At 40.3% G+C, this 26176-nt stretch overlaps 2 protein-coding genes across 12 annotated transcripts in view; one reads left to right on the top strand and one right to left on the bottom strand.

Moving 5' to 3' along the window:
* PAIP1 (poly(A) binding protein interacting protein 1) overlaps nucleotides 1-4967 on the bottom strand; it is a 28201-nt gene extending 23234 nt beyond the window's left edge. The window contains exons 1-3 of one of the 9 annotated variants that reach the window (XM_074570082.1): nucleotides 4882-4967; nucleotides 3310-3433; nucleotides 1061-1112 (exon numbers count right to left, since the gene is read on the bottom strand). Coding sequence is in view for 2 of the 9 variants with exons in the window: in XM_074570072.1 (XP_074426173.1) it covers nucleotides 1061-1295 (235 nt within the window). In the remaining 7 variants the exon portion in view is untranslated. Of the gene's footprint in view, nucleotides 1-670; nucleotides 1469-3309; nucleotides 3434-4476 lie in introns of those variants that run through there. The other 8 variants (XM_074570081.1, XM_074570073.1, XM_074570076.1 and 5 more) reach the window with 8 other exon arrangements.
* NNT (nicotinamide nucleotide transhydrogenase) overlaps nucleotides 4968-26176 on the top strand; it is a 46288-nt gene continuing 25079 nt past the window's right edge. Inside the window, exons 1-13 of one of the 3 annotated variants that reach the window (XM_074570067.1) lie at nucleotides 4968-5071; nucleotides 6084-6281; nucleotides 12590-12819; nucleotides 13971-14188; nucleotides 15659-15746; nucleotides 16466-16554; nucleotides 18174-18361; nucleotides 19080-19213; nucleotides 20799-20990; nucleotides 22131-22284; nucleotides 23177-23338; nucleotides 24163-24273; nucleotides 25003-25148. In XM_074570067.1, coding sequence (XP_074426168.1) covers nucleotides 6131-6281; nucleotides 12590-12819; nucleotides 13971-14188; nucleotides 15659-15746; nucleotides 16466-16554; nucleotides 18174-18361; nucleotides 19080-19213; nucleotides 20799-20990; nucleotides 22131-22284; nucleotides 23177-23338; nucleotides 24163-24273; nucleotides 25003-25148 — 1863 coding nt within the window. In that variant the 5' untranslated portion in view covers nucleotides 4968-5071; nucleotides 6084-6130. The remainder of the gene's footprint in view (nucleotides 5072-6083; nucleotides 6282-12589; nucleotides 12820-13970; nucleotides 14189-15658; nucleotides 15747-16465; nucleotides 16555-18173; nucleotides 18362-19079; nucleotides 19214-20798; nucleotides 20991-22130; nucleotides 22285-23176; nucleotides 23339-24162; nucleotides 24274-25002; nucleotides 25149-26176) is intronic. The other 2 variants (XM_074570069.1, XM_074570068.1) reach the window with 2 other exon arrangements.

Here is a 26176-nt window from a genome sequence, read left to right on the forward strand (position 1 = left end):
TAAATATAGATAAAGTTTTCACTTTAGCAAACTCTAGATGTCTTTCTGACAAAAAGTAAAAATAATGTTCACGTGAAGGTGATCAAAGAAAGGGGAGAGAAAAGAAATAGAGGAAAAAAAAAAAAGAGTTCTCTCCTCTCCCATGAAAACTTGTTTTCTAAACAAGCTAACCTGGGAAACTAGTAAATCTGCTTATGGCATGCTTGCTCGTCTTATGAGCTTTTCATAATTTCAGATACAAACACAAGACTCTAAACATGAATAAGTAGAAGACATCACTAATTATTAACAACACTAATTTTTAACATAATCCTCAAAGGCACTTAGCCATCATTCTTCTCGTATACTGTTTGCCCCAAAATCCAATGAAAGAGAGTTTTTAAAATGCCTATTTTCCACATTTTTCAAATGTAGATTAACTCCTAAATTTATTGAAAACAGAACCTAATACCTACCTGAAAAAGCTAACCAACAAACAATGCTTTGTGTTTATGTTGTGTTATTTTCTGCCCAACCTTTAGGCTGGAGTTCTTCAATAAATGGAAGGCTAAAACCATCTGTGGTCAGATTAACAGATGGATAAAGCGCACACACTGACAGGAGGGCACAAAAAGGGGGAAACGGACAGAGAGATGTTGCAAGCAACTGCAATACAACATCACACCTTTACCTGGGCACCGGTCCATAACCCAGAAACACGACCGCTCTTCTGAGGAAAGCTGCAAGTGTCCCTACGCGGCTCACCTCCGTGCAGGTGCACGGGGTGCGCCCAGCGCTGGCCCTCAGGCCGCGGTGACCTGTCTGCCCCTAGCTGCGGGGGTGGGAAAAAGAACGCGTCCCGGTGGCCCGTCCGGAAGAAGGTGGTGGGGAAGCCCCATGCCTCGAGCTTCGGTGGGACGGCAGGTGTGAGGCGGGAGCGAGGGGGTGGGTCGGAGCGACAACCGAAGCAGGAGCAGTAGCGGTGCGGGCAAACGGGCGGAGCGCGGCCGGCTTCAGGGGGCGGCTCCCCGACACCTCCGACACCGGGGGCCTCCGGAGGGGGCGGGGAGGGCGCCCATACCTGTGATTCCAGTGCCCAGCGGCGCCGTCTTCGGAGGCCGCAATGGTTCCTGCTGCGGGAAGAGGCCGCCCGTTTGGTGCTGCTGCTCCTCGGACGAGCCTGAACTATGGGAACCGCTGCTCCCGGGACGGGCCCCGCCGCTCCACTCCGGCGCGCCCATGCCGCTGAGGGGAGCGGCTCCTCCTCGGCCCTGGCCTCGGCCGGCACCCGGAGCTCGGTCGAAACTCTCCGACATGCTCAGGCCGGGGCGGCTCAAGCGCTCATGGGAGGTGGCCGGCGTGGGGACAGGCCGGAGGCCGGGCGCAGGGCGGTCCCGCCTCGCCGCGGCCCGAGCCCTTCACTTTCAGTTTCACCCCCGCGCGCAGCGCCGCGATGGTCGCGGCCGGGCGCGGCTCACAGCGCCCCCTCGCGGCTTGGACGCGCCCGTCGCCATAGCGACCGGGGAGCGCGGCCCAGGGGCGGCCTTGGCCACGCCGGGCCCGGCCGGCTGGGTTACCGCGGAGCGGGGAGGGGGGAGCTCTGGCGCGGCTTCGGAGCCGCGTTGGCAACCTCACGTATTCAGAACCGATGAGTCGGCGCGCACACACGGTGTGTGTGTGTCAGCAGCCGGCTGTGGGGGAGCAGGAGGTACGGCCTCCCCCAGAAACCGCGAAAGCTTGCAAACGGAATTTTAAAAAAAAGACAATACTCTTTGGCAATTGTTTCCCTACAAGAACAAACTGAGCGAGGTGACCATTAACGGGACCAAGGCTGCAGCTGCACTTGGCAGGAGACCCGCAGCTGCGGGTGCATCGCACCACGCTCTGCACAGACTGCTGTTCCGGCAAGAAAGGGGTGCCTGTGGAAGACCTGCAGGCTAAATTATAAACCTAAGCTAAAAAAGTTAAGCCTCCAATGTGACAACAGTATTGTACTGTTAGGGCTATTCAATATAAATGTAGAATAATGTACTTTCATTTATAATTTATCCATGATGTGATAACAAATGCTCTTCTGATTTCACCCTTAAAACCTTCCATGCCAACAGGAACTAACTGACGGAGACTGTCAGACTGTCCATGTAATGCATTTTCCTAGTATGATCGTACTAACTGCCAACAATGCAATTCACATGTCCATTCACAACTGAATTCACCTATTTTTGCTCAATTTCAGTCCAGAGCCTTGCTTTGCAAGCCCTCAATGACATCCCGCTTTCAGGACGAGGAAGGCGGCCGAGGTCTGGGGTGCCCAGCACACACCTCAGCCAGTCCTGCTGGGGACACATCTGTGTTTTGTCTGCCTGAGCAGCCCGGGCCGCCCTTGCCTCATCACCTGCTCCTGCCACAGCCAAAGTTAAAGGCTTGTGTGGTGCTGGGTCAAACTCTGTCCATCACTCACAAGGGGATGAAAAACATGCAAGTATGTAGGAAACATTATAAAAAAATTGGAATAGCACTGTCTTGTATTTAGAAAAAAATCCAATTGTATTGTAAAATGCTGCCTTTAGAAGTTATATTCTTATTTGGTTTATTATTGCATTTTACCATTTTTAGTTACTAATTGGGAAGCATAAAATATTTGTTTCTTCCCCATGAATTGGACTGATTTTTGGTGAGAGACAAAGTTGGCCAGACAGTAAATATGACACAGTTAAAATTAATTAGGCTCATGGGAAAAGTGTTCCTAGGCAACCCTTCCTGAAAGTGAAGGCTGGTAAACTAACAAATCTATACTCTGCCACTGAAATGAGAGCAAATGTAGGAGACTTTGATGTGTCTTCAAAAAGACTTCCCTTGTGTACACAATTACTAAAACTAGATTTAAGCAGTACTACCAATCCTTTAAAGATCACAAATTAGCTACTAAAATAACTATATTAAAAATATTCAGTGTTCTTGTGTTATTTCAGCTCCAGTTTTAAAGCCTATAGTGTGACCTCTGATAACATCTGTAGACTTTATCTTACCAGGAAGAGAATGAAAAGCTTACATTAATGTCAAAAAGGCAGTTGAGATTCTCTATCACTGATCCCAGGACCTGGAGGCTTTAAAAAAATCATTGTTATATACTGGCATCACTTTTTAATATGCCAGTCTTTCAAGAGAGCAAAACTTACTCTTTAAGGTATACGCCTATGAGGAGTTAAACACCTCAGGTTACCATTATTGAAGAGACAACTTTTCACCTTTGGTGATAAATGTGAATTCTTTTCATTTAGCAGATGTTCTATATTATCTCAACGTAATGAATGTTTGTCAACTACTTACTGTTTAGAGAGGAATGTGATCCCAGATCTATTTTTTTGTTACAGGTGCACTACTGAAGTTTGCATGAGAGCAGTTGTGTTTGGTTGGGAACCCAATTTCTCCACCCCAGTGCAGACACCTAAAACTAACAAAAAACAAACAAAAAAAGAATCTTTCAGGCAGCTAAATCCAAAATTACAATCCCCAAATACTACCTACAACGCCTTTAGACAATGTCTAAAAATCTGCTTAGAATGTTCTAACATGAGTAGCTGAAGTCCTGTCAATTACTTCAATCCTCTGCGACCAAACAGCAGAAAATCTGAGCTAGCTAAGCTAGCAAGATATATCCTAAGCACCCAATGCCTGGATTAAAACTTTCGCCAAATGCAGTTATAACCACTTATAAATAACCACTAGAGGAGTTACCTGCTTTGACCTAAGCATGTTACCTAATAGTATAAAACTTAATTCAAAAGCAATACTGCACACACCTGCAGTGCCTGGTGCTGAGAAACCAGACTGCAACTTTGTCAACTATTCAGAACACAAGAACTTTTTTTTTTTTTAATGCAGACAAAGTATTTCTAATTAGAAAAACCAAGAGGGCTGGTTCTAGCTTTTAACACTGAATGTATTATTAATAATTGGATTTACATTGATCATTATCATACTTATGAGGCATGTTGTTGCACTAGTCACTGAGACCAAAATATAAAGCACATAGCTCTAAGTCTAAACAGAACGTTTCTGACAAATTTATTTAAAAGCACGGTAGTCTGATGAATATCTAGTAGTAGGGTATCCTATTAATTACTCTCAGAGACTGATGTTTTCAGTGCCTGACTTCTAGTCGTGATTCATTAGTTGTGAGACTGGAAGGTCTGTGACACCACCAGCAAGGTGTATTTTGCATGAAGAGTTACAGAAGTAAACAAATAAAAAAACCTAACTCATAAGTAGAAACTACAGATCACGTGAAATAAGACAATATAGACAGGCAGACCAGCAAACCGCCTGCTTAACAGCATGTTCTCTTTATCGATTCATACATTGTTCATACAGTTGCCAGTTCCTCTTTTTCTGTAATCCTCCCGTACTATATCTACCACTCCACGGCCAACACGTACACCAGATCACTGCTTTATTACACATTTCAAGTAACAACGACAGGAACAAAGAGGATACCACCTATACGCCGTGGCGCTTGCCTATGGGAAAACAACCACGTTTCGGGAAGTCCCTTCGCCAGTCGCCCGCTTCGACCTTCGCCTCCTCGCCCCGCTCACCGCCGCCCCGCCACGGCCGAGCGACGAAGGCGCCGGCTGCTGCCGCCAGCCGCCCAACACCCGGCAACTCCCTCAGCGGCTGCGGCGGCTTCAGCCCCGCCGCCGGTACCTCAGTTTCCCTCGGCAAAGCCCACAGCTGCCGCCCCGGGGCAGAGCGCAGGCCCGGCGATTAAGGCGCCCCGGTGGCGGGGGGGAGCCGCGGGACCGCCCCTCAGCCGCGCGCTGCCGCCTGAGGTGCGGGCAGGGGTGCGAGCTGCTGGCGGCACGCAGGTGGCACGTAACGGCCCGCCGCTGCTGCTCCTACCTCCTCGTTCCCCGCACTCCTTCCGGGTTGGCCGGCAGGGACACCGCCTCCCCCGACACCGCCTTCCTCGGCACCACCGCCCCCGGCACCGCCTCCCCCGGGACCTCCCCCGGGGCTGCCGGGCCGCCTCTCCCGCCTCGCCCCAAGGTCGGTCAGTGCCGCGGCGGGGCCGGCGCCGGCGGCACGGCTGGTGGGTGCGGGGGTCCCCGGTCTGCTGGGCTGGGCCGGGCCGGGCGGGGGTAGGCGAGGGGAAGGGAGGCGAGGCGAAGGAAGGGGAGGGGCGGTGGCGCCCCCTCCGCTTTCTCCCGGGGCGGGCGGGGGGCGGCCGTTGCTGAGGAGAAGGGTGCGGTGTCCCGCTCTGGGAGCGGCGGGAAAGAGCGGCGGGAAGGGCGGGCGGGAGGAAGGAAGAAAGGAAGGACGTGTGGAGAAGGCGAGTAGCGCGGGAAGGGGCTCCCCGGCGGGAAGCGGGGAGGTGGCGGCTGCGGGCCTCGTTACACTTCCCCCCCCATACCCCGGGCGGGCGTGATGGCCGCCGGCCGTTGTGGCGGCTGAGGGCCCGGGCGGACGGAGGGCGAGCCGCCCGCCCAAGGTCAGTCAGTGGCCGTGGGCTATAAATAGCGGCGGGAGCGGAGCGGGACCGCTGCCGTGTGGGCCGGGCCGGCGGGGAGCGGTGGGCCGCCGCCGTGAGCGGCCAGGGGGCGTAACGGGACGGGGCGTCAGTGCTTGGCAGGATTTCGGGCGAAGAGCCTTTCCCTCCGCCGGCAGCCACCTGCCAACGACGACGGCCCGGCTGCCCTGCCCGGTCCGCGGCCCTCCCGCTCCCAGTGCCCGTGAGCCGCTGTCCCACTCGGGATGACTCCCTCGGGAGCTGGGGCTGGGGATTGGGTTGCTTGTCTGGTTCCTCGGCGCGCAGGAGACTCCCGTGTTGGAGTTGCTTGTTTAGAGCAATGGTGTAAAAACAAGGTGGCCTTGAGTCGTAGAAATACGATCTCTAGGTCAAGTTGTAATGTCAGGTTTGTCACTTTGATTTGATAGCTGCCTTCGCTTGGAAAAAAGTTGATTTTGTTTTCCAGCTATAAAGAAAACGTGGGTAGAAATTATCACCTCATGACTTTTGGCAGTCGACTGGCCTTAAGCTGCCGAGTTTACATACCTTTTGTCTAGTATCATTAATACTTCTTCTTTTGTTTTTACATGTGCAGCAGGGATTCCATACGTGGCAAGGAGTCTGCTGTGAGGTCTGGGCAAAATGGCGAGCCTTCTGCGCATTGCTGTTAGTGGGTGCTCAACTCCTGTTTTTGGCAATGTGTTACCACCTAAGGTGCATTCCGCAAAGATGCCGTGTTTGCGAATGTTTAGAACCCACCAAATGCTCAACTCTCAAGCAGCTGCAAAGCCAGGTAAACAGATTAAACTATTGTAAATAATGGTTTATTTTAAAACATGAAGATAGCTGGAATTTTCTTTTCAGATATGCATTAGTACAGAAATGAATTAAAAGAACACTCTTAAATCATATCAGCAGCACACTTGAGTCAGTTGCAGTACAATTTTACACTGGTTTTAAAGGGTTTATGCAGAAGATATTTGTGTTTATTATGAATACTTTGGATCCAAATAATTTTTATGGGTAGAGGATTAGAGCTCCTGCTGATACTTACCTTGCTTGAAGGAAGTATTTTAACAAATGCTTTTTGTAGTTAAATGTCTGAGTTTCCCATGAGTTTTGGTAGTGCAACTTTTTGTGTGCGTGCAGGGGAAAATACAGCCCTCACAAAGAGAGTATCTGCAAGCATGACTGTATGTGGATGTAATTATCCCATCTTAAAAATCTTTTAACTTTGTTCAGGAAACTCTTACATTGTACCACCTTGAAAAACTTTTGATCTGCATCTTCATGTGTAGGTTTTGTTGGTATATTTGCACTAATTAAATTCTAGTGCAGATAGTGGGCAGGTTCAGGTATTTTCAGGAAAAAAAATGAGGGGGGATGGGGGCATCCTTGGTTCCAGTTTATGATGTGAACTTGGTGTATGAAAATCAGAACTGACATTTTTTTGCTCTCTCCTATCTTGTGCATAGCCTGACAGCTAGAAGACTGGAGAATATATAAAACTGGTTTAATGATATTTTTACCCGTTATCCTGCAGTGGGTCATGTCTCCCTGAAGGAATTTGGAGACCCTGCTTCAGTGCAGATCTAGGGTCTTCTCAGTCTGCGACAGATTAATGTTGAGAGTTAGACTGTTTGTACACGTGATGTTCTGTTCTTCCAAACATACGCAGTAGGTAACTGCATTAGATATTTTTGAGTATTAGAAAAGTAGTGGTGTTTGTGAACAGAAGCATCTGGTTGTGAAAAGAGAGGACATAAGATTACACTGTATAATTTTGGGAAGCCTTTGTTGCATGGAATTTCTGGCAATGCTAACAGTGGCTGGAGCATTTTGGGGTCCATTCAAACTGGTGATCCAATGTTTTGGAGCTTCTGAAGAAATGTGATGAGAGGAAGAGTTTCTTCACTCTGAGGGCTCCTGGGAGTCTGTACCGCATGGCTTTTTACCACAGTTGCACAGTGAAATCTGAATTTCTTTGCTCTGACTGACAGCCTAGGGATCTGAGGTTTGTCAGAACCGATCAGGTAATAGTTTCGCCATCTTATGAATTTGTGCTGCTCCAATTTTATTTTTTTTTTCATATTAAGTACCTGAATGAAAGAGACATCTGTCTGTCTTGGTATGGCAAGTTGTGCCTTGGTTGGGAGTGTTAACCTGGGACGTAGAAAACCAGGTTCAAAGTTCTTTCTCAAATGTCCCAGGTAAGTGCCCTTGTTGTTGTTTGAGTATGGAAACAATCTTTTTATTTGACTTTGACCACAAATTTGATCATGAAACTGAAAGATCTCTTAAGTTTTACTGAAATCAGTATGCTCGTCTATTTGTGTGTGTGCGTTTTATTGTTTATGAATTGCTTTTCAGAAATTTTTCCACAAGGACAGAGAATTCTGATTAGTGTCATGTGTTTAAGCATTCAGTGCTGTCCCTTCAGACCTGTCATGTGTAAGCTTGTATTTAAGAGTGAGTAGTATTCATGCAATGCAGTTATTTAACACTGAGAATTATAAGTTTGATAAGCCTTTTGGTTGATAATTAAGCTGTCCTTATAGTTCATTTTGGTAACAAGAGATTTTTCATTCAGGAGAGGACAAATCAAGGATAAAACAGCCATTGAATGACAAATTAGTAGTGGTACTGTTGCTTAGTATACTTTTTAAGTGCTCTTAAATTGAAATTTAACAGCATATAAAGTGACTACATTTTATTCTTACTTTTAGAAATTTTCTTTGGTTATAGTGACACTTGGTAAAGTCACTGTAATACTTACTAAGTTTTCTGAAAAGGCTAGTCTCACAGTAGTTCTTCTTAAGCCTGTAGTTTTTACTTCTGTTCTTTCTGATTAGCTTTCATTTAGTCCAGGATATTTTATGTACGAGAATAACAGCTGCCTGAGGAGTGAAGACATTGTCAATTGAAAAGTAAACTTGGAGGATGGATACTTTTCTTATTGCTGTTTATTTTGGTGCTACTTTATTTGTTTCTTGGAAACATAGGAATTTTCATATAGGAGCAAACAAGGGTTCCTGTAACCGCTCTGAGATAGTCACTAGCAGCAGGTGCTTCAGAAACAGGTGAAAAACGTTCCCAAACCCTGGGAAAGGCACTTACAGGGTATCCGACCAACGTTTCCAATACACTTCCAGATTGATTTGTCCTACAGCTCTGACTTTTACCTGTCTCTATCTGGGGATTTTTAATGCCCTTTTTACTTTGATGCTTCTTTCATAAGATTTTATGTTTGTTTTCTAAATCTTTTAGACCTTTTAAACCTATAGCAGTTTATGGTCAATTAATTCCCTAGATAAATGGTACATTGTTTATAAACCATACATATTCTCATTTAATTTCCTTGGGTTTTTTGTATCTCCTTGCATGTGTAAGAAGGAGGATCAGGTGTTTAATCTTCTGTACCATTCTTTTTTTTTTTTTTTTTCGTTTCTTTTTGCCAACATCATATTGCTGTTCTTCGGAATATGTCCTCATCTTCAGAACAGGTGAGATGGTTTGTTTAAAGCTGATATTAGAGCTACATAGAAATTAGGCAGGTTACATACCCTGTTTTCCCATCCCAGAACATGTCTCATACAGTTAAAACTTCTCTTTTCTCTAAGTCAGTCTCTAATGTTTGTTGATACTATTTTGCTACAGCCTACTTCCTGATATCAGGTTAAGGAGATAAAAACCTGTATTTTTCTCTATTTCTCTACATACAATGTTCTGAGTTTTCTTGATAGTTTTAATTTAGGATCTTCTTTAAACATTCAGCTTGTAGATGGAAGTTAAATGGAGAAAATCACTTTTGTCGTTATTTTTAATTGTTTGATTTCTGAAGCTTGGAGGCTTATAAAGGCAACTTGGAAGCTTCACACTGTCATGCCATTTTAAACCCATGGCAAGGATCGCGGATGTGCTTTCTCAAAAATAAAACCTAAATCACGATCCTAAGTTTATAATTCTAGATTTCAACCTTTCAAAGCTATTAACTTCAATGAAGTTGCTGAGTTCAACAAACCAAGTCTGTGTTCATAATACAGCTTCCTTCAAATATAGTAGTTATCATACCCTATCCTGAAGTTTTAACATAGATCTTTGCTTTGCAGCTGTAAACATCTGCTCTGTTTTGGTGCTGAATGATGGGATAGCTCACATCAGGGTAGTCTGCTTGAAAAATGTGCTGTACCTGCTCTAGCTAAAGGCTGGCAAACCGACATCTTCGGTTCTGTCTTCATTTGCCTCTGTATTCACTGGTTGCTAGAAATATCGTAGTGGGACAGAGGAGAAAAGGAGGTGGGAAGCAAGTGAGACTTGTTGAATGTCCTCAAGCATTGGAGAAGGGCATAGTCCTCACTATTGGTCTCTGATCATTCTGCTTACTAAATGGGGTGCCAATACTTTCTATCTGAAAAAGTTTTACGTGTTTTTATTGCATGCAAAATGTAGCAATGTGGAAGAAAGAAATGAGGAAATATGTTTGGTGTGTAGTGACTATATATTCCTGTCCCATCCCTCCTAGCCGTTTACTCTTCTACTGTGGTACCCCACACAAAAGCCAATCAACAAAAAGAAATTGGAAGCATCAATTGTCATTTCAGCCTTAGGAGCAAAAAAAAAAAGTTAATTTCTTGCTTGAGGACTATATAATATATAAGCTTTAGTCAAGTGTTTGTGTGCCTTTAAATTTGCGCTCACTCTTCTGTTCCCTGCGTGCTGTAGTTATTCCCTTCTTCCTCTGCATTTGTGTGCTGCAAAAACTTCCAAAAGGAGAAAGGGAAGGCAGCACTCGGTTCTTATTTTCTCAGTACTTAAGAATTTTTTTGCCTTGTATCCTACAGCCACTTCCTTTCTGAAATCGTGATTGGTCTCTGTTATTTTAGCAAATTTCAGTCTTCTAGGTTTTATTTCTGCTCCTTAGAAGAGAGCTCATTTCTACTGAGTCAATTTAGTGAAAATCAGAAGCAGGACTTTATTGTGTAGTAACTACAAGAGCTGAGGAGAAAGTTCTCGTCAAATGACAAGGGTAATTTGTATGAGTGACAGCAACAGCTTTCGAGGGGTTAATGCTGCTATGCTGCTGTGATAGGGCTGCCCTGAGTTGCACGGTAATGTTTGGATGTGGTGTATGCTGATGAAGCAAATTTTTGCAAAGCATTGTTACCTTTGTGGGTCAGTTGTTTTAGATGGGCATTCTCGCTCCTTTTGTGACTTTATGTTCCTTTAAAGCATTTTTTCTGAATTTTAATTTTTGTCTTGTAATCTAAAGAATTTTATATGTTCTCCAACATATAAAATATAAAAACACTTGTGTCTTCAAATTATTTGTTACCATTTTATTAGCTTATTTTAAAAGAGAAAGCTAAAAGTAACAAAAAATGTTAAAAAGAATTACAAGTAATGCATTTCTTTCTCTGGTGATCTTTCATTCTGTCTTCTTGTTGGATGTGTTTTTTTTTTTTTTTTTTTACAATGGAGTAGAAGACTGACAAGTACAGGTAGATATATAAGTATCAGTTCTTAGCAACTCTGTATTGTATTTTCAGAATGTTGTAAGTTGATAGTATCTTGAAACTTGTTGCTCTAAAACATTTTCAGATATTCAACTTTAAGCATCTTATATTCCCAATTTTATTTCATAGATAGTTTTAGATTTAAAAATATCAAAATAATAATAATTCAGTTCCGTAAAGCTCTTATAGTGTATTATGTTTTTGGCTTTGTTTTGCTTGTTTCTGTCTTAAAAAAAAAAAAAAAAAAAAAAAAAAAAGAAAAAAGTGAAAAAGAGGCCTTCCTAAAATGTGCAACACATTGTACAATTTTTGTTGCTCAATACACAGTATTGGTGGCCAAAATGAAAGCAGATTTGTAATTTAAAACAAGCCTTTCACCCCCCTGCTCCCCCCCGTGTTTTTTTTTTTGTTGTTGTTGTTTGGTTTGGTTTTGTTTTTTTGTTGTTTGGGTTTTTTTGTGGACGTTTTGTTGGGGTTTTTTTTGGGAGGGGAGTTGGTTTGGATTTTTTTGTGGCTTGATCTTTAATATGAGTGACTGCTTAGGCTGCTCAAGTTACATTTCATTAATATATATGTGGTGTAAGTATCTCATGTACAAACATCACAATCCAGGCTTAAATTTTGGATAGACATCAGTGAAAGCTGATGCAGAACTGGGCCTGCATGCTCGACTGCATGCTGTAGTGTAATTGAAATGATGTGGTAGTTTCATGTATGATTATTCTGCTTGAGTCTGTGTATTTACAAACAGTGTATTTAAACTCTTGATTGGATGGGAGAAGTTTAACTCTCAGATATTAGACTAGAAGCCCACAAATTGTACGTGAACAAAGTTAGATACTTGTAATTTGAAACCTTAAGCTAAAACTGATAAATTGCAGCTTCAGCACTTTCCTGGTGTTATTTAGTAAAGCTTTGAACAAGTTTAGACAAGGAGATAACACTGAAGAGAAGTATAATTGAACAAACTAGTAGATGAATATTCCATTATTCAACTACTCCTGAATTCACATTTTTCATTTCTGTAGCAACTCTTAGAGTACCTTATTGATGTAGTTGTGCCATTCAGTGTACTTTGTGGTATGTAAGTTGCATTCATTAATAGTGATCTGAGACAACTGGAGTTTGATAGACATTAAACCCATGCTCAGTTAAAATGCAGTTCAGCTGTTCAAGCTCGTTTGGTTTTTTCCTCAAAAAAAGAGGGATTTCAATTCTTTTTACCCCAGGTAGAATTTTTTTTCACCAGAATACCATGTATTGTATAAATAAGAATGCCAGTTACATAATCAGAACTGTATAAATTGAGATGGGTATGAACTGCACTAAACACTTGTTACTGCTTGTGTGGCTCATTGTGCTGACCTGCTGATTCCTGAGAGAACAGGGATCTCTAGCAAGATGGTGTAATTTAAGTATATGCAAACTGCACTGCTAGAAAATATTATTATGCTTCCTCTTCCCTTAGGAGGGAGAATTGCTAAGTATGACATGTCTGCATGTGTCTATACAACACTGAAGAGTGCCATTAGTATCAATTCATTAATCTTTAGTGCAACTAATTCTGTCTTATCTGCCACTCTTACAGGAATTCCTTATAAACAGCTGACTGTAGGTGTCCCCAAGGAGATATTTGAGAATGAGAAGAGAGTGGCTCTATCACCGGCTGGAGTTCAAGCCTTGGTTAAACAAGGCTTCAATGTTGTGGTGGAATCTGGTGCTGGAGAAGCTTCCAAATTTTCTGATGACCATTACAGAGAAGTTGGAGCAAAGATCCAGGGGACCAAGGAAGTTCTGGCTTCTGATTTGATTGTCAAAGTAATTACTTTATTAATATATTTCCTATTACATTATTTTTGGAGAAACATATAGGTCAATGTTTTCTTATAGTCTGCTGGAAGTTCAATAAGTAAACTCTTTTAAATTAATATTTTCCATTCTAAGTTCTGATTCAATTTTAGTCTGTTTTGTTTTGTTTTTATATAGCTCAGGTGTGCACCTACAGTAATAAACTGGTAAATGTCAGCATTAAAAGACTGAGGATGATTTTTTACCAAATTTTTAACTGCCTTGGATGAGTTGTCTTTTCTAGAGTGAGGTAGACTACTTCTGGACTCTAATCAGATGAGATCCCTGCTCTAATACAACTTTCTCTCCCAAATTACTAACATACAACTCAAGTTGCTCTTTAGAGAGAGTTGTTTGGAATTTTGAAGATGCAAGTTTCTAACTTTTCTCAATTAGACATCCAACAATTCCACAGCAGCAGTGTTTTCAAAAGTATTTGTAACTAAATGAGTTGTAGCTGATCTGGGAAGACTGCTAAAAGTGGAGTTGTTTGAGAGTTATTAGTTGTGCAGAGTCCCAAAGGAAAAAAGAAAAAGACCTTAAACTTGACGTTGAGGCTTCCTTTAACTGTTCTATTTGAAGTTACCCTGTCAGGACTGAACATGGAATTTCTGTGAGCTAGTTTGTAAACAACCCTTTTAAGTAGGTTTCTTTTTGAAGAAAAGCAAGAAACTCAAAAAAAGTTAATACAGATCAAGATGAATATCTGCTTGACTTCATGCTTGAAATTCTGTGTATGTAACAGTGCATTGCAACCAGTGATTCTTACCCTGTAGAGCTTAATTGGCACACCTGTTCAGTAATAATTTTGCTTAAAAATGACAGGTTTTGGGGCAGCTCTCTGTTATAAAAGCCAGTAACTGCTGGTTAGAAGCTATGAGATATTCCTGAATGTGTGTGCTGACTATTACTGCCCTGTCACCAGTCCGCCTAGAGCTAATTCTAATATGTGAACTGCAGTTAAGAAGTGCAGTTACTCAGTTCAGTTGTGTAAACAGGCTTTGTTTTTTTTCCTTCCTGTGTACTTTGTGGGTGGGAATGGACAGACTGCATGCTGGGAGAAAGGAACTTGAATGTTCTGATTTATTTCCTCTGATTAATTTGGAAAATTCTTTTTTCAGGTGAGGGCTCCTATATATAATTCAGCTCTAGGTGTGCATGAGGCAGATCTTTTTAAGATGGCGGCTACCCTGATTAGTTTTATCTACCCAGCACAAAATCCAGACCTCCTGAAAAAACTTGCAGAGAAAAAAACTACAGTCTTGGCAATGGATCAGGTTCCACGGGTCACCATTGCTCAGGGATATGATGCACTTAGCTCCATGGCCAACATTGCTGGGTATGAATCGTTCTTCTTTTTTTCTTTTTTTCTTTTTTTTTTTTTTTTCCTCCCCAGCTTGAGTAAGTATAGCTGGATTAAAAGCTATGTGCTTTGATACTAGGTATATTCAAAGCAGTTCTGCATCTCTGTTTTCATACAGCTTTTTCCAGCAGGATGACACTGTTAGAAGTTTCAAACAACTTAAGTTTCTTATGGTGGGCTTTGCAGCAGATCAGAATGAGGCTCTAAAAAAAGAAATAAAGTTGAAGGCAGTTCTTCGAATTTCTGGACTGCTTTGTCGAGTGCCTTTTTGATTTGAATTAGATCAGAACAGTCTCAAAGATATCCTTAAGGCATCTTCAACACAGATTGTCCGTGATTGAGGTCTGATGTTGTTGGGAACTAACGCAACCAGCACTCAGTTGAGTGTAATTGCCGTGGCAGTTGTAAACAAAGCACAGACATCTTTGTGCTTTGTGACTGTTATTGTAGGTATTGGAGTGAATTAAAACATTGTCATCAAGCTGACTTCTGTTATTAGGTTCTTTATCACTTTCTATATTTTTTTTGACTTAGATGATATCTGTAAGGTGTAATAAGCCTTGGAGAAGGCTGTCAGATTTTGTGGACACCAGCAGTATACATCTGCATACACGTTTGGTTACTTCTCTGTATTTCCATTCTCTGATTTTATTAAAATACAGATATTTATAATGTATTTAAAGGTATAAAATCTACAAGCTGTATTCCAAATTAGAACTAATTTTATGGCATACAGACCTCCATATGTCTCTGCTAGAGATGGGAAAGAGAGTGGAACGGGACTGTTGAACCACAGCACTGTTAGTAAAAATGCAAGAAAATGTGCACTGTTGTTAAGAAAAGACATAATTACACATTAATCTGCATTTTCAGATAGGTCTACTAATGTTAACTTGGGATCCAGCCACCCATTCTTGGATGGCTACAAAGCAGATGGGGCAAAAAAAGTAGCAAGGTTAAACTATTTGCCCTAAGCCATATACCTCAGCAGAGTTAAGGTCAGAGTATCTTTTTTGAATGTGAGCTTGCTGTGTACGTGAGTTTACTGCAAAATCACTCTGGGTTTTACAATTGCTTGTTCATGTTTCCTTCCCTAACAAGCTTCAGGTTACAGCCTTTGAAGGTAGCTTCAAAGACCACAGAGTTAACTTTTGGCAGGTTACGCATTTATTGTTCAGCTAAAATTGTACTTGAGAGTGAATAGTTGTGGACATTCAGTATATTAGAGTCTTAAAAATTCTGTTTGAAAATGCATTCCATGATTTTTTTTAAAACAAAAAGCAAGAAATGAACAAAGACTATTAAACTTGTACTCAATAGTAAAATATTAAACTTGCTTTATCCTACACGTGCTACTGTCACATATTCATCCTTTTGATTGCTGTCATGAATGGAATTGTACTGAGCCTGGGAAAATACTGATATGTGTTCGTCCTTAATTGACAGTTACAAGGCTGTGGTACTGGCAGCAAATCACTTTGGTCGATTTTTCACGGGTCAGATCACAGCTGCTGGTAAAGTTCCTCCAGCAAAGGTATGTGCAGTTAAACAGATATTGTGGCAAAAGAATATGCGACTTCCTCATCGCAGCTAACCACTGCTGAAACTGTGTTAAAAGACTTTTTTCCTGCCTTAGGGCTAATACTAGAGAGTAGGAATCCCTGTAGTTACTCCCATACCAATTTTTGTTCACTACCTGTAGTGCTGGTTTTGTGTTTGTTTTTTTTTTTTAATAATAGGATAATTTGAGCTTTATTTAAGTTTGCTTAGTTTTAAACATGAGACAAGCTAGATATGGATGGATTATTATTTTTTTTTTTTTTCAAATGGGGAAAGACAAGGAAACAGTTAAGAAAAGTCAGAGATGTTGGGATTTCTGGTGCATTGAGTGCTGTGATGGAAAGGATTGCTTGATTTGAATTGCAAGTGGATTGGGTTGAAGAAAAATGAAAGTACAATTAAGGAAAGGGGGAAAAAAAAGAGGATAAATTAAATTACGGAGAAAACCTGTATTTACATAAACTGTTAGCTACAGATGAGTTGGCTCTCAGATAAGTAAAGTTAGGAGTTACAGCTTTTAAACTGTTAGATTTATGGGGCAGCTTTACCAAAGTCAGTTTGGGTTTTGTGTCCTAAGGTAACTTGTTTAAATGGCTGGTTAATGAGGTGTAGAAAGCAATGCAATTCTGCTGCTTCTCTAAGCAGTTCTAGTTTTAGTTTATGCTCCAAGCATTGATGATGGTGTCATTCTAGGTCTTGATCATCGGAGGAGGAGTTGCTGGTCTGGCTTCTGCAGGAGCAGCTAAATCGATGGGTGCAGTCGTTCGTGGATTTGATACTAGGTAGGTGCGTGAAGATGACAGTAGCAATCTGAAATTATTTTAAGATTAATTACTTTGCGGCTGTATTACAATGAAAGCACTTGTACTGCACTGAATCACAATTCCTTTCCTACTGTTTTTCTTCTGTCATTATTCCTCCATTTTTTTTATACCTCAAAACAACCAAACCATCCAAGGAGTCCTTCTCTATTAAATCACTCAGAACTATATGAACAAAAAACCATTTCTTTATGAAAATGAGAAAGTTAGGGCTTTTATCCAGAGTTTCATGTCTCTGTTCTTCTTGGAGACACAGGGAAAATAATCCTTATGCCCTCATTTATAGCTTGCTTTGACCCAGGTTTATAGCTGCATGCTCTCATTCACCTCTACTTTCTTCATCCCAGAGGGGCCACCTAGGACATCTTTGGAGAGACTCTTCTCTCAATGTGCTGAAAAAGAGAAAGAGATCAAGTTATTTTACTTACAAATCTCAAGATGAAAGAACAGAAACTGCAGCTGAAGCTGCTTTAAATTCTTCTTTCCTTGGGTTTCTTCTTTATGTCAGGAAGGATTATTGTGCTCCACAGCTATTTGTTAGAACAGTAGACTGGGAAAATTACAGAGCATGTTTTTCTTCTTACAGCTACAGGGACTGCAAACTTGATTAATTTTTTTTCTACTAAATGGCCTTACATTGAATTTATATGAGCTTAATACTGTATTTGCATTAAAATTACTTATACTTGTTTGTTTTTATGCAGAGATGGCATCTAGTGCTACTTAGGTATATGTAATATGAGAGAATAAAAATGAATATATCTCCAGATTTATGATGTGCAATATGAAAAAACCTTTGCTCTGGTTTGTTAGAAAATCTGCATATCCCTTAAAACAAACTGGAAAGTGTTTATTTTCTTTAAAAGCATGATTAAAATCTGTCTAAAACTTTTCAGATTTGTTTAATTCTCTTCTTTCAGCATCATGTATACTTTTATCTTGGTGTGCAAGGATGTTTGTGTTAAATCCTCTGCATGTTGTGAATGTTTACCTAACACTGCAGTTTAGTCTCATTTATTTACTGTGATACCACGTGATGTAAAATAAATCACAGATTTACAGGGTAACTGTAAAAAAACCAAAACCAACCAACCAACCACCACCTCTAGTTCCCCCTGCTCCCCTTCTTCCCCCCAGTTTTCCCTGTGAAAATAAGACTTGCTGGTATTTTCCATCTCGCAGATTAAAGTCAGGGTCATGAGTTGTGTATTTATCACCTATTTTAGGCATGTAAATTTGAGCTGTAGATTTACCTAGTCATGACAAAAGAAATGTGTGAGTAGAGTTAGTCAACAGTTAAGCTCCCAGCTTTGAGACTTTTCTTGGAGCAGCTCTGCTAACTATACAGGAAGCAGTAGGCTGCCTTTGTTCCTTATCCAAATATCTTCATTAGAGATGTAAAATTAGTGATGCAATTAACTTTTTTCACTGAATACAGAAAGTTGATGACTTTAGTTATGGTCTCCTTAATCCTAGAATAAATTATAGATCTCTTACCTGAAGAAGACTACTACTAAAAAAACATAAGAGTCATGGTGGGTTTTTAAAACAGTGGTTGTTCCCTGATTTTGTTTTCCTAGAGCTGCAGCTCTGGAACAGTTCAAGTCTCTTGGTGCTGAGCCTTTGGAAGTAGACATAAAGGAATCTGGAGAGGGGCAAGGTGGTTATGCTAAGGAAATGTCCAAAGAATTTATTGAGGCTGAAATGAAACTCTTTGCCAAACAGTGCCAAGATGTTGATATTATCATCACTACAGCACTTATTCCAGGTATGTTTTATGTACAAGATGCTAATTTTCATTCTTCTTGTAGAAGTTGGCATGTTTTGGAGCTGTGACTGCAGTGAAAACAGGTGTTCATGAATTATGTCTGTGTGAGCATGTATCTTTTCCCGTCCCTGATAAATGCCTGGTTTTAAAGTAGGTGCCTTTTTTTTACAACTTTTGTTCTCACAAATAGCAGTCTTTGACTCAATATCATCATGTTTTCTTATTAAATAAGGAGTAGAGAGTAATAAAGTATGCATATTTATTGCATCACTGCACTGAAATCCAGTGGAAACAGTACGGTATTTTGTAATTCAAACGTAGTGAGGTAGAGGTTAGGTTTTAGTGCTCTATTGCACAACATCTGTTTTTTAATAACTTATGATGTGACATTTCTTTTTTTTTTTTTTTTTTTTTGGTTGTGACTTGAATTGTAAGATTGGATGTGATCTGTTTACTGAGGACAAAATTGGATTTGCCAGCGTCTTTGGTAGACTGCCCATGTACACCTTTTTTATATGCTTGGGAGCAAGATGTTCTACCATCTCTTCTCTCTGCCTGTATAAACAAACCTTCTGTGTCATTTCATCCTAGGTACCAATTGCTTGAAAATTTTACTTAGAAAAATAAGGTTGAGAGAGAGAAAGGGAGAACTCATCTGCTGAGCTGTACAGATTAAAGGTTTATTTCATGTTTAACATAATATGCCTTGTCTTGTTAGGCAAAAAAGCTCCCATCTTGATTAAGAAAGATATGATTGAATCAATGAAGGAAGGTTCAGTTGTTGTGGATCTAGCTGCAGAAGCAGGAGGAAACATTGAGACTACAAAGCCTGGAGAAATGTATGTTCATAAGGTGAGCATTTTAGTCTTCAGATCTTTCTCAGTTTGCATGATTTCACATCATGTTTTGTAAACTGTATGCTGAAAATGAATAGCTAATTTTGCTATTTGGGCTTGAGCAATCCTTTACATTTATATTTGGTCACTAGTCATCTCTATGTATAACAATTTGAAGAATTTTAAAGAAACAAATACCTTTATATAGTGCTAATTTGGTTCTTAAGGTAAGGGTCAGATTCTGTCAGTGTTCACAATGCAAAGCCTCTGCCTTAGCTCAGTGTAATTTCAGCATCAGGAGGGTGTTGTCTTTGTATGTCTTTAGCTTTGCCAACATGACTCTGTTTGCCCTAACGTATCCGAACCACTTGTAACCCAAACTAGGAGTAGCATGAATTGCTTCATTAAACTAGGCAATTTTGCTTTGGACTGACCTAACTATTTTGGTTTTGCTCCAGTGTTCGTCGTCTTGCTTGAGAGCTCGTTTTCTGCTTTTTGGGGTTTATTTTTGGTACTTTTGAGAAATACGCTAGCAGTTACAGAAATCTGCGTGATGAGATTTGAAGTAGCAGATTTCCAAGATTGTTATTTGGTAATGTAAGGACATAACGCTGTTAATATGCTGCTCTAGCAAAGCCGGTAGGACGTACTGCTGCCATGGCTGTCATTCATATCGGCAGGGCTGTGTGTGTATGTATCATGAGTCACGCATTCTATTTGGTTTTGTGGTTTTCTTTTGATGTCATCCCTTAAAACCTGAAATTAAGAGTGTGTAGAACAGAAGTAAGCAGATACTTGCATGAAGAGTTCATATGGAGTGCTTTTAGTCAGGGGAGTATTACCCCTGGATATAGTGTACTGGCACTGAGCTGCGGAAAAGAGCAGCAGTGCAGAACTATTAGCACTGTGCTGAAGCGTTGCATTAAGAAACAAGAGTTCCTAGAAGCATGCATAAGTCTTGGCTGTAAGTTGCGGGAGCAGTTTTTTAACACGAGTCTCCTTGAACGTGAAGAGTGTGTGCCAGCCTCAGCTACCCATACCTTCCAAGAGATCAAGAGTCTGATTGCCAGGTATACTCACATTTGTTCTTTAAACAGTGTGGATGTATTATGTTACATCTTTATGTAAATGTGAGCCTGGGTATATTACTTGCACAGCTAGCTAGCTCTGAGGAAGCTCCTTTCACTCCTCTGTCGTAGAGAAAGTTGCCTCCAGTGCATGCCCTCCAGAAGGACTGAGAAGATGCCAAGCATTGGGCAGGATAATCTGTTACCTGGTTACTTTAAGATGCTAAGTTCTGAGAGAATGGTAGGATTTGGAGAGGACAAGCTCTTGCGCCAATACATCTTCCTCTTTGTGTAGGCTTGTTCCTAAGTAGCATTTAAGGTGTTGGGTTTAGTCATGTTGAATTCTGTAACTGTTGTGAGTAATCCACCCCAAATTAGTAATATTGGAGCTGCAGGTAGCAGTTTTAGCTGGGGATTAAAAACTGATATAAGTGAAACAGTTTGGATATATGTTTCCAGAAGGATGTATTGGAAGAAATGCTGCTTCTTCAGAGGCTGAATTAATCCTTGGTATTTTACTTTAATTTTTTTCAGGGTGTTACACACATTGGCTACACAGATCTGCCTAGTAGAATGGCTACTCAGGCCAGTACTCTGTATTCCAATAATATTATCAAACTCCTAAAGGCTATTAGTCCTGACAAAGAGAACTTCTACTTTGATCCAAAAGATGAATTTGATTATGGGACTCTGGATCATGTTGTTAGAGGAACTGTAGTAATGAAGGTAAGTCAGAAATATTCTCTTAATTTGTGAGTACCTAGTTCTGCATTTATCAGTGTTGTCTTTTTAAAATGCATTCAAATATACTGCATGCCAATAGACTTCAGATGTGGCTCGATGGACAGTGTCAGCAACCGTGTTTATATTCAGCTGAATAGTCCTGTCCCTTTTTTGTGAAGGGAGACCTCTTCGCTTTTGTCGTCTTGTCATAGTTAAACAAATACCTAATGTCTACTATTGAAAAATAGGAAAAAGATTAAATTTGCATGTTGTATTCATGTGATAAAAGCATAGTTATGTTTCAAACATGTTTTAAATTACTACAGGACCAGAAAAACATTCTTCCTTTTTTTTTTTTCTTTAATAAATACATGTTTTTCTTTATATAAGAGTAACTTCAGAAAAAACTGGTGTAACTAAAATATGCAGGATACTTTAAGCTCTATTAGGAAATAATAGAATTAACTTAGGGCCTGGCCAGTATGGGCTCTCCTCCTGCAACTCTTAAGAAATAATAATAATTTGCAGTTCAGGTAACAAGTGTTAATTTCTGTTGATTTTTGCTGCGCAATATTGCTGACATTTTGTAATGCTTATGATATCTTCTCTGGAGGAGGCTTGTATTGACTTCATCTCTCCCAGACCACTAAAATGGTGTGTACAGCTCAGGTCTGACAGCTCCGTCACTAACGCCACCAGAGGCCTGAAGAACAGCAACAAATGTGAAACATCATGCTTGGTACCTAGCTGCGGTCTGTGCAGGCTCTGATTACAGTTCAGATCTGTAGCAGATTTTGCTCTTTCCAAGACCCCATTTTAGTTTGCATAAATGATTTCCATTTAAGAAACTTTACCCTTTATTTTGGTTCCTGCTTTCAAGCCTTGTGCTATGTTTCCACCGGATGCTCTTGGACACTGATAGTAAATCCAGTCTGAAAAATGCGTAAACCAGTATGATTAATTTGTTGAGGCTGTACTGATATCCATCCTTGCGAACTTCTGCTGATGCGGAAAAGGAGGATGTTCCTGTGGCATGGCTGTAGGATGTTAAGACTTATCTGAGTTGCAGGATTGAGAAGAGTAGGCTCCTCTAACTGTAAATTATCTGCCATGTTAGTGATAACTGTAAATATTTCTTGTCAGGATGGCAAGGTGATTTTCCCAGCACCTCCACCAAATAACATTCCTCAAGGACCCCCTGCGAAGCAGAAGACTGTAGCAGAGCTGGAAGCGGAAAAAGCAGCTACTATTACACCTTTTAGAAAAACTATGACTACTGCATCTATATACACAGCAGGTAGGCAACTTCTGGAGTTGGAGAATCAGTGTAGAGTGCTCCTTATTTGGCTAATACTTTTAAGTGACTCCTCATCTCATTCATTCAGTTTAATAACTAGTCGGGAGAGCAGCTGATTGACTGGTGTATCCTAGTGCAAAATCAGTGTAGTGTAATAATTGCTTTTGAGATGGAAAATAAAATTTTAGAAATTTAACCAAAAGTATTACCATTTCAAACAGTGTTGATTCATGTTGTGTGGATGCATGTGTTTTTGGCTTTATTTAAGTATCAGTAAAATACTTAAAATTCTGAAGCACTCCTGCTAGGTATTGTGCCCGTACTGTGCAGCAGAATCAATTCAATGCCATTGTCTTCTTCAAACTTTAATGTATCGTATGAGACTTAAATGCCCACAATCTGCTGAAGTACTGAGAATGGGACGTTTGCCTTGGCAAATAAATATTGGCTCTTCTTGCCACTTGGTATTCTGTGTGCATTAGAACTTGTGCATGAGGCAATTAGTGTATTGAGTATTCTTATTTTTAACCTTTCTTCTTGATATGCATGCTTTGTCTTCCAAGTAGTATCTCAACTTGATTGTGACTCTTTTACATTTTTGTTACAGAAAAGAAGAGTGACAGAATTCAGTGTTGGTATAGAAACCTACCTATGCTGCTTCGTGTGCATGCATAACAAAGATGTGTATATTATGTTTTTATTTTCTATTGTAAAAGAACATTAGTACTGAAAGAGTCTTGTAGTTGACAAAGATGATCCATCTCATCTTGAAAGAAGTCCATGCACAAAACTCCATTTTGCTTTTAGCTCAATACTGGACTCCAAGTACACAGTTTAAATGTAAGAAACCATTGAAAAGTTATAGAAAGGTTTTGCTGTGCTTTTCTTCTAGGCTTATCCAGCATGTTAGGACTGGGCATTGTAGCTCCTAATACGGCTTTCACGCAAATGGTGACAACATTTGGCCTAGCTGGAATAGTGGGCTACCATACAGTGTGGGGTGTCACTCCTGCTCTTCACTCTCCACTCATGTCAGTGACTAATGCTATCTCAGGTAAGTAACTGTCACACAACTGCTTATTTCCTATTTGAAGTATGCGCAGCTCCTTTTGCTCAAACTTTAGAGAGAAGTCTGCTGATCAAACTTTAGAGAGAAGTCTGCTGATACACCTTTTAAATGCCAAAGAACCTAGTACTACTTTGCATGTCTGAGTGTACTTCCATAAATAGCAGGGACATCTGAAACATACTCTTTCTGACAGTATGTTTTCTAGAAAGAAGGGCAAATGTAATGCTGTGTATTTTTAATTTTTCACTCTAAACCTGTTTGTTTTAAAGTTTGTTTTACTTGGAGTGCTGCAGTCTCTCCTTTCACAGAACACATCTTTCCTTCCATCTCTCCAAAATGTTGCCCTGAAAATAACTTGTCTTTCATATTTTCTGCAGTCTTGTTTTTCCTCTCCTCAAACTATGTGTTTTGAGAGAGAGGAAAAAAAACATTCCTAAGTGACCCATAAGGTTCCTAAGTCTAGAAATATGTAAGATTTTATATACCTCTGTGTGTATATATGTGCCAGGTCATGAGACCTATCTACTTTGGCTATTAAAAGCAGAGGTTCTTTTATTGAACGAGTACTTGGAGGCTCACTCAGTGCTTGAGGCACTGTACTTCAAAACTATATTCATATACTATTTTTTTTTCTTTTGAAACATGTTTATGTTGCTGAAAAACACCATGGTAGCCTTTGTTTAAATAGTAATGTGTAGAGTGTGGGTCAAAATTTGTGTTGACCGGTAGCTGTTTGACTTCTGAAAGGAAACGTTCTATAGGTATAGAGCCTTTTAAGGTTCAGTAACACTTTTTTCCCTTTCAAATAGGGCTAACTGCAGTTGGTGGGCTGGTATTGATGGGAGGAAACTATCTCCCTGAAAACACTTCTCAAACTCTAGCAGTGCTTTCGGCCTTTATCTCTTCAGTCAATATTGCAGGTATGAATGTTACGCTTTCTTCTGAGGGTAACTTTAAAGCAATTGTGTAATTCTTTTTTTTCTGACAGCTCTTTAATTGTACAGATTCCAGAAATGCTGTTTTGGGAATTGGATCTGAGAGCATACATCAATAAAGAACACCCTCTCAAATGCACAATTTTCATAGTATTTATTATACCTGGTTTGCACACCTTGTGGTGTGACCTTTTTTTAGGGAAGCATTTAAATATGCGTTTTTCTTTTCCAGTGTCCTTTGGGTGATGATTATATAAAATATCTTTTTCTGTAGATCCCAAAATGGTACTGCGTTTGTCTTTGCTTGCTTGAGCTTCAGAAGTCCCAGCTTTGAAAATAAAAAAGATAAGAAATTGAGCAATATGACTTATAAATACTGTTTTTTGCTAGACTAGACAGAGAAAGGGACACAGTCATACACTAAGCTGTATCTTGCAGTTGTTGTAGAGTATGGAGTTAGAACAAGTCCTCCAGGCTTTCCAGCTGCTCGTTTTATGAATTTCCTGTAAAGGTTAAAAAAGACAACAGGATCTCACCCTGATTACACCTTTGTTGCCTGGTGGTTTTCCAGATTACTAGCTTTTCAAAGGCTTTATTGGTGTCAGTTGCTAACTTTTTGTGGTAATATGATTTAATGAAGTACTTCTCTTATAGCTTGGCATATGCTTAGCTTCAGTTTTTATTTTTGTAAAATTGTTCCTTTTCTTTGGCCAGGTGGGTTTCTAGTTACACAGAGAATGCTGGATATGTTCAAGCGTCCCACAGATCCCCCTGAGTACAACTACTTGTACCTACTTCCTGGTGGTGTCTTTGTAGGAGGCTATGCAGCTGCTCTCAACGGTGGCTATAATATTGAACAGGTAAGAAGATAACTTTGTGGCTCTTACCCCACTGTTCACAGCATGAAACGCTTCTTCACTGCTTACACTGTTGAGGAATAAATAGCAAATTAGCCATGGTCTTGTAATCAGATACGTATTCCCACAAGGTCAGTCTGAAGTTGATTAACTTTAAGCTTGCAATCATACCCCAAGTGCTGAATCTGCAAGCTTTTAAAAGCTTTATGTTTGGGTTTTTTGATTTTTTTTTTGTTTTTTTTTTTTCCCTGTAGAGCAGCGGGTAGTTTGTTATTAATTGCACAGTTTTCCTAAATTACAGTTTAAATATTAGAGTAACTGCAGAAATCAGTCTTTGGTTTAAATGTTTCTGAAAAGTCAACTTTGCGTGACAATTGAAGTAAGTATGACATCTGGATAGGATGAGATTTTAGCACAGAGGGATGTACAGGGATTGTACCTATAGTACCTTTCATGGTAAACTTTTTTGTTTGCATTTGATTAATAGTAAGAAAAATCAATCTGTATTGCCTTCTATGTTTGGAAAAAGTGAATCTGAACATACCTTTATGCCAGGAACTTGTAATATATTTGAGTTTTTTCAGTTATCTAGACACATACAGCTCAGTTCATTTATTCATATAAGTTTTTTTTTTATACTTTTTGAATTTAGGTGTGCCATAAGAAAATTCCAAAACTATTCCTATAACAAACAGGACAGTTTAGCTTTGCGTTTGTGCTAAAGAAAAATTTGCTTCTGAACTGATCAGGAAAGTTGACTCAAGTTCAGTATTCACGGTGCAGATAAACCAAGGTCATAGTGCGGGGATAAAGTTTTAATAGATAACTGCATTTTAATTGTCCAAAATGACATCCTCTACAGGAGTTTCTCACAGTCAAGAGTTCTAACTTTGGTTAAAAACTGAAATTAATGTGTCTTAAAGAATGTGTCTTACACACATTCTGGAGAAATTAGCCCTTTAGTGTAATAATCAGAAAAATTCTTACGAGTATGCAATTTGTCTCTACTTCACGTATGCGTATTGACATTT

Source organism: Larus michahellis, chromosome Z, assembly GCF_964199755.1.
Source record: "Larus michahellis chromosome Z, bLarMic1.1, whole genome shotgun sequence".
NCBI lineage: Eukaryota > Metazoa > Chordata > Aves > Charadriiformes > Laridae > Larus > Larus michahellis.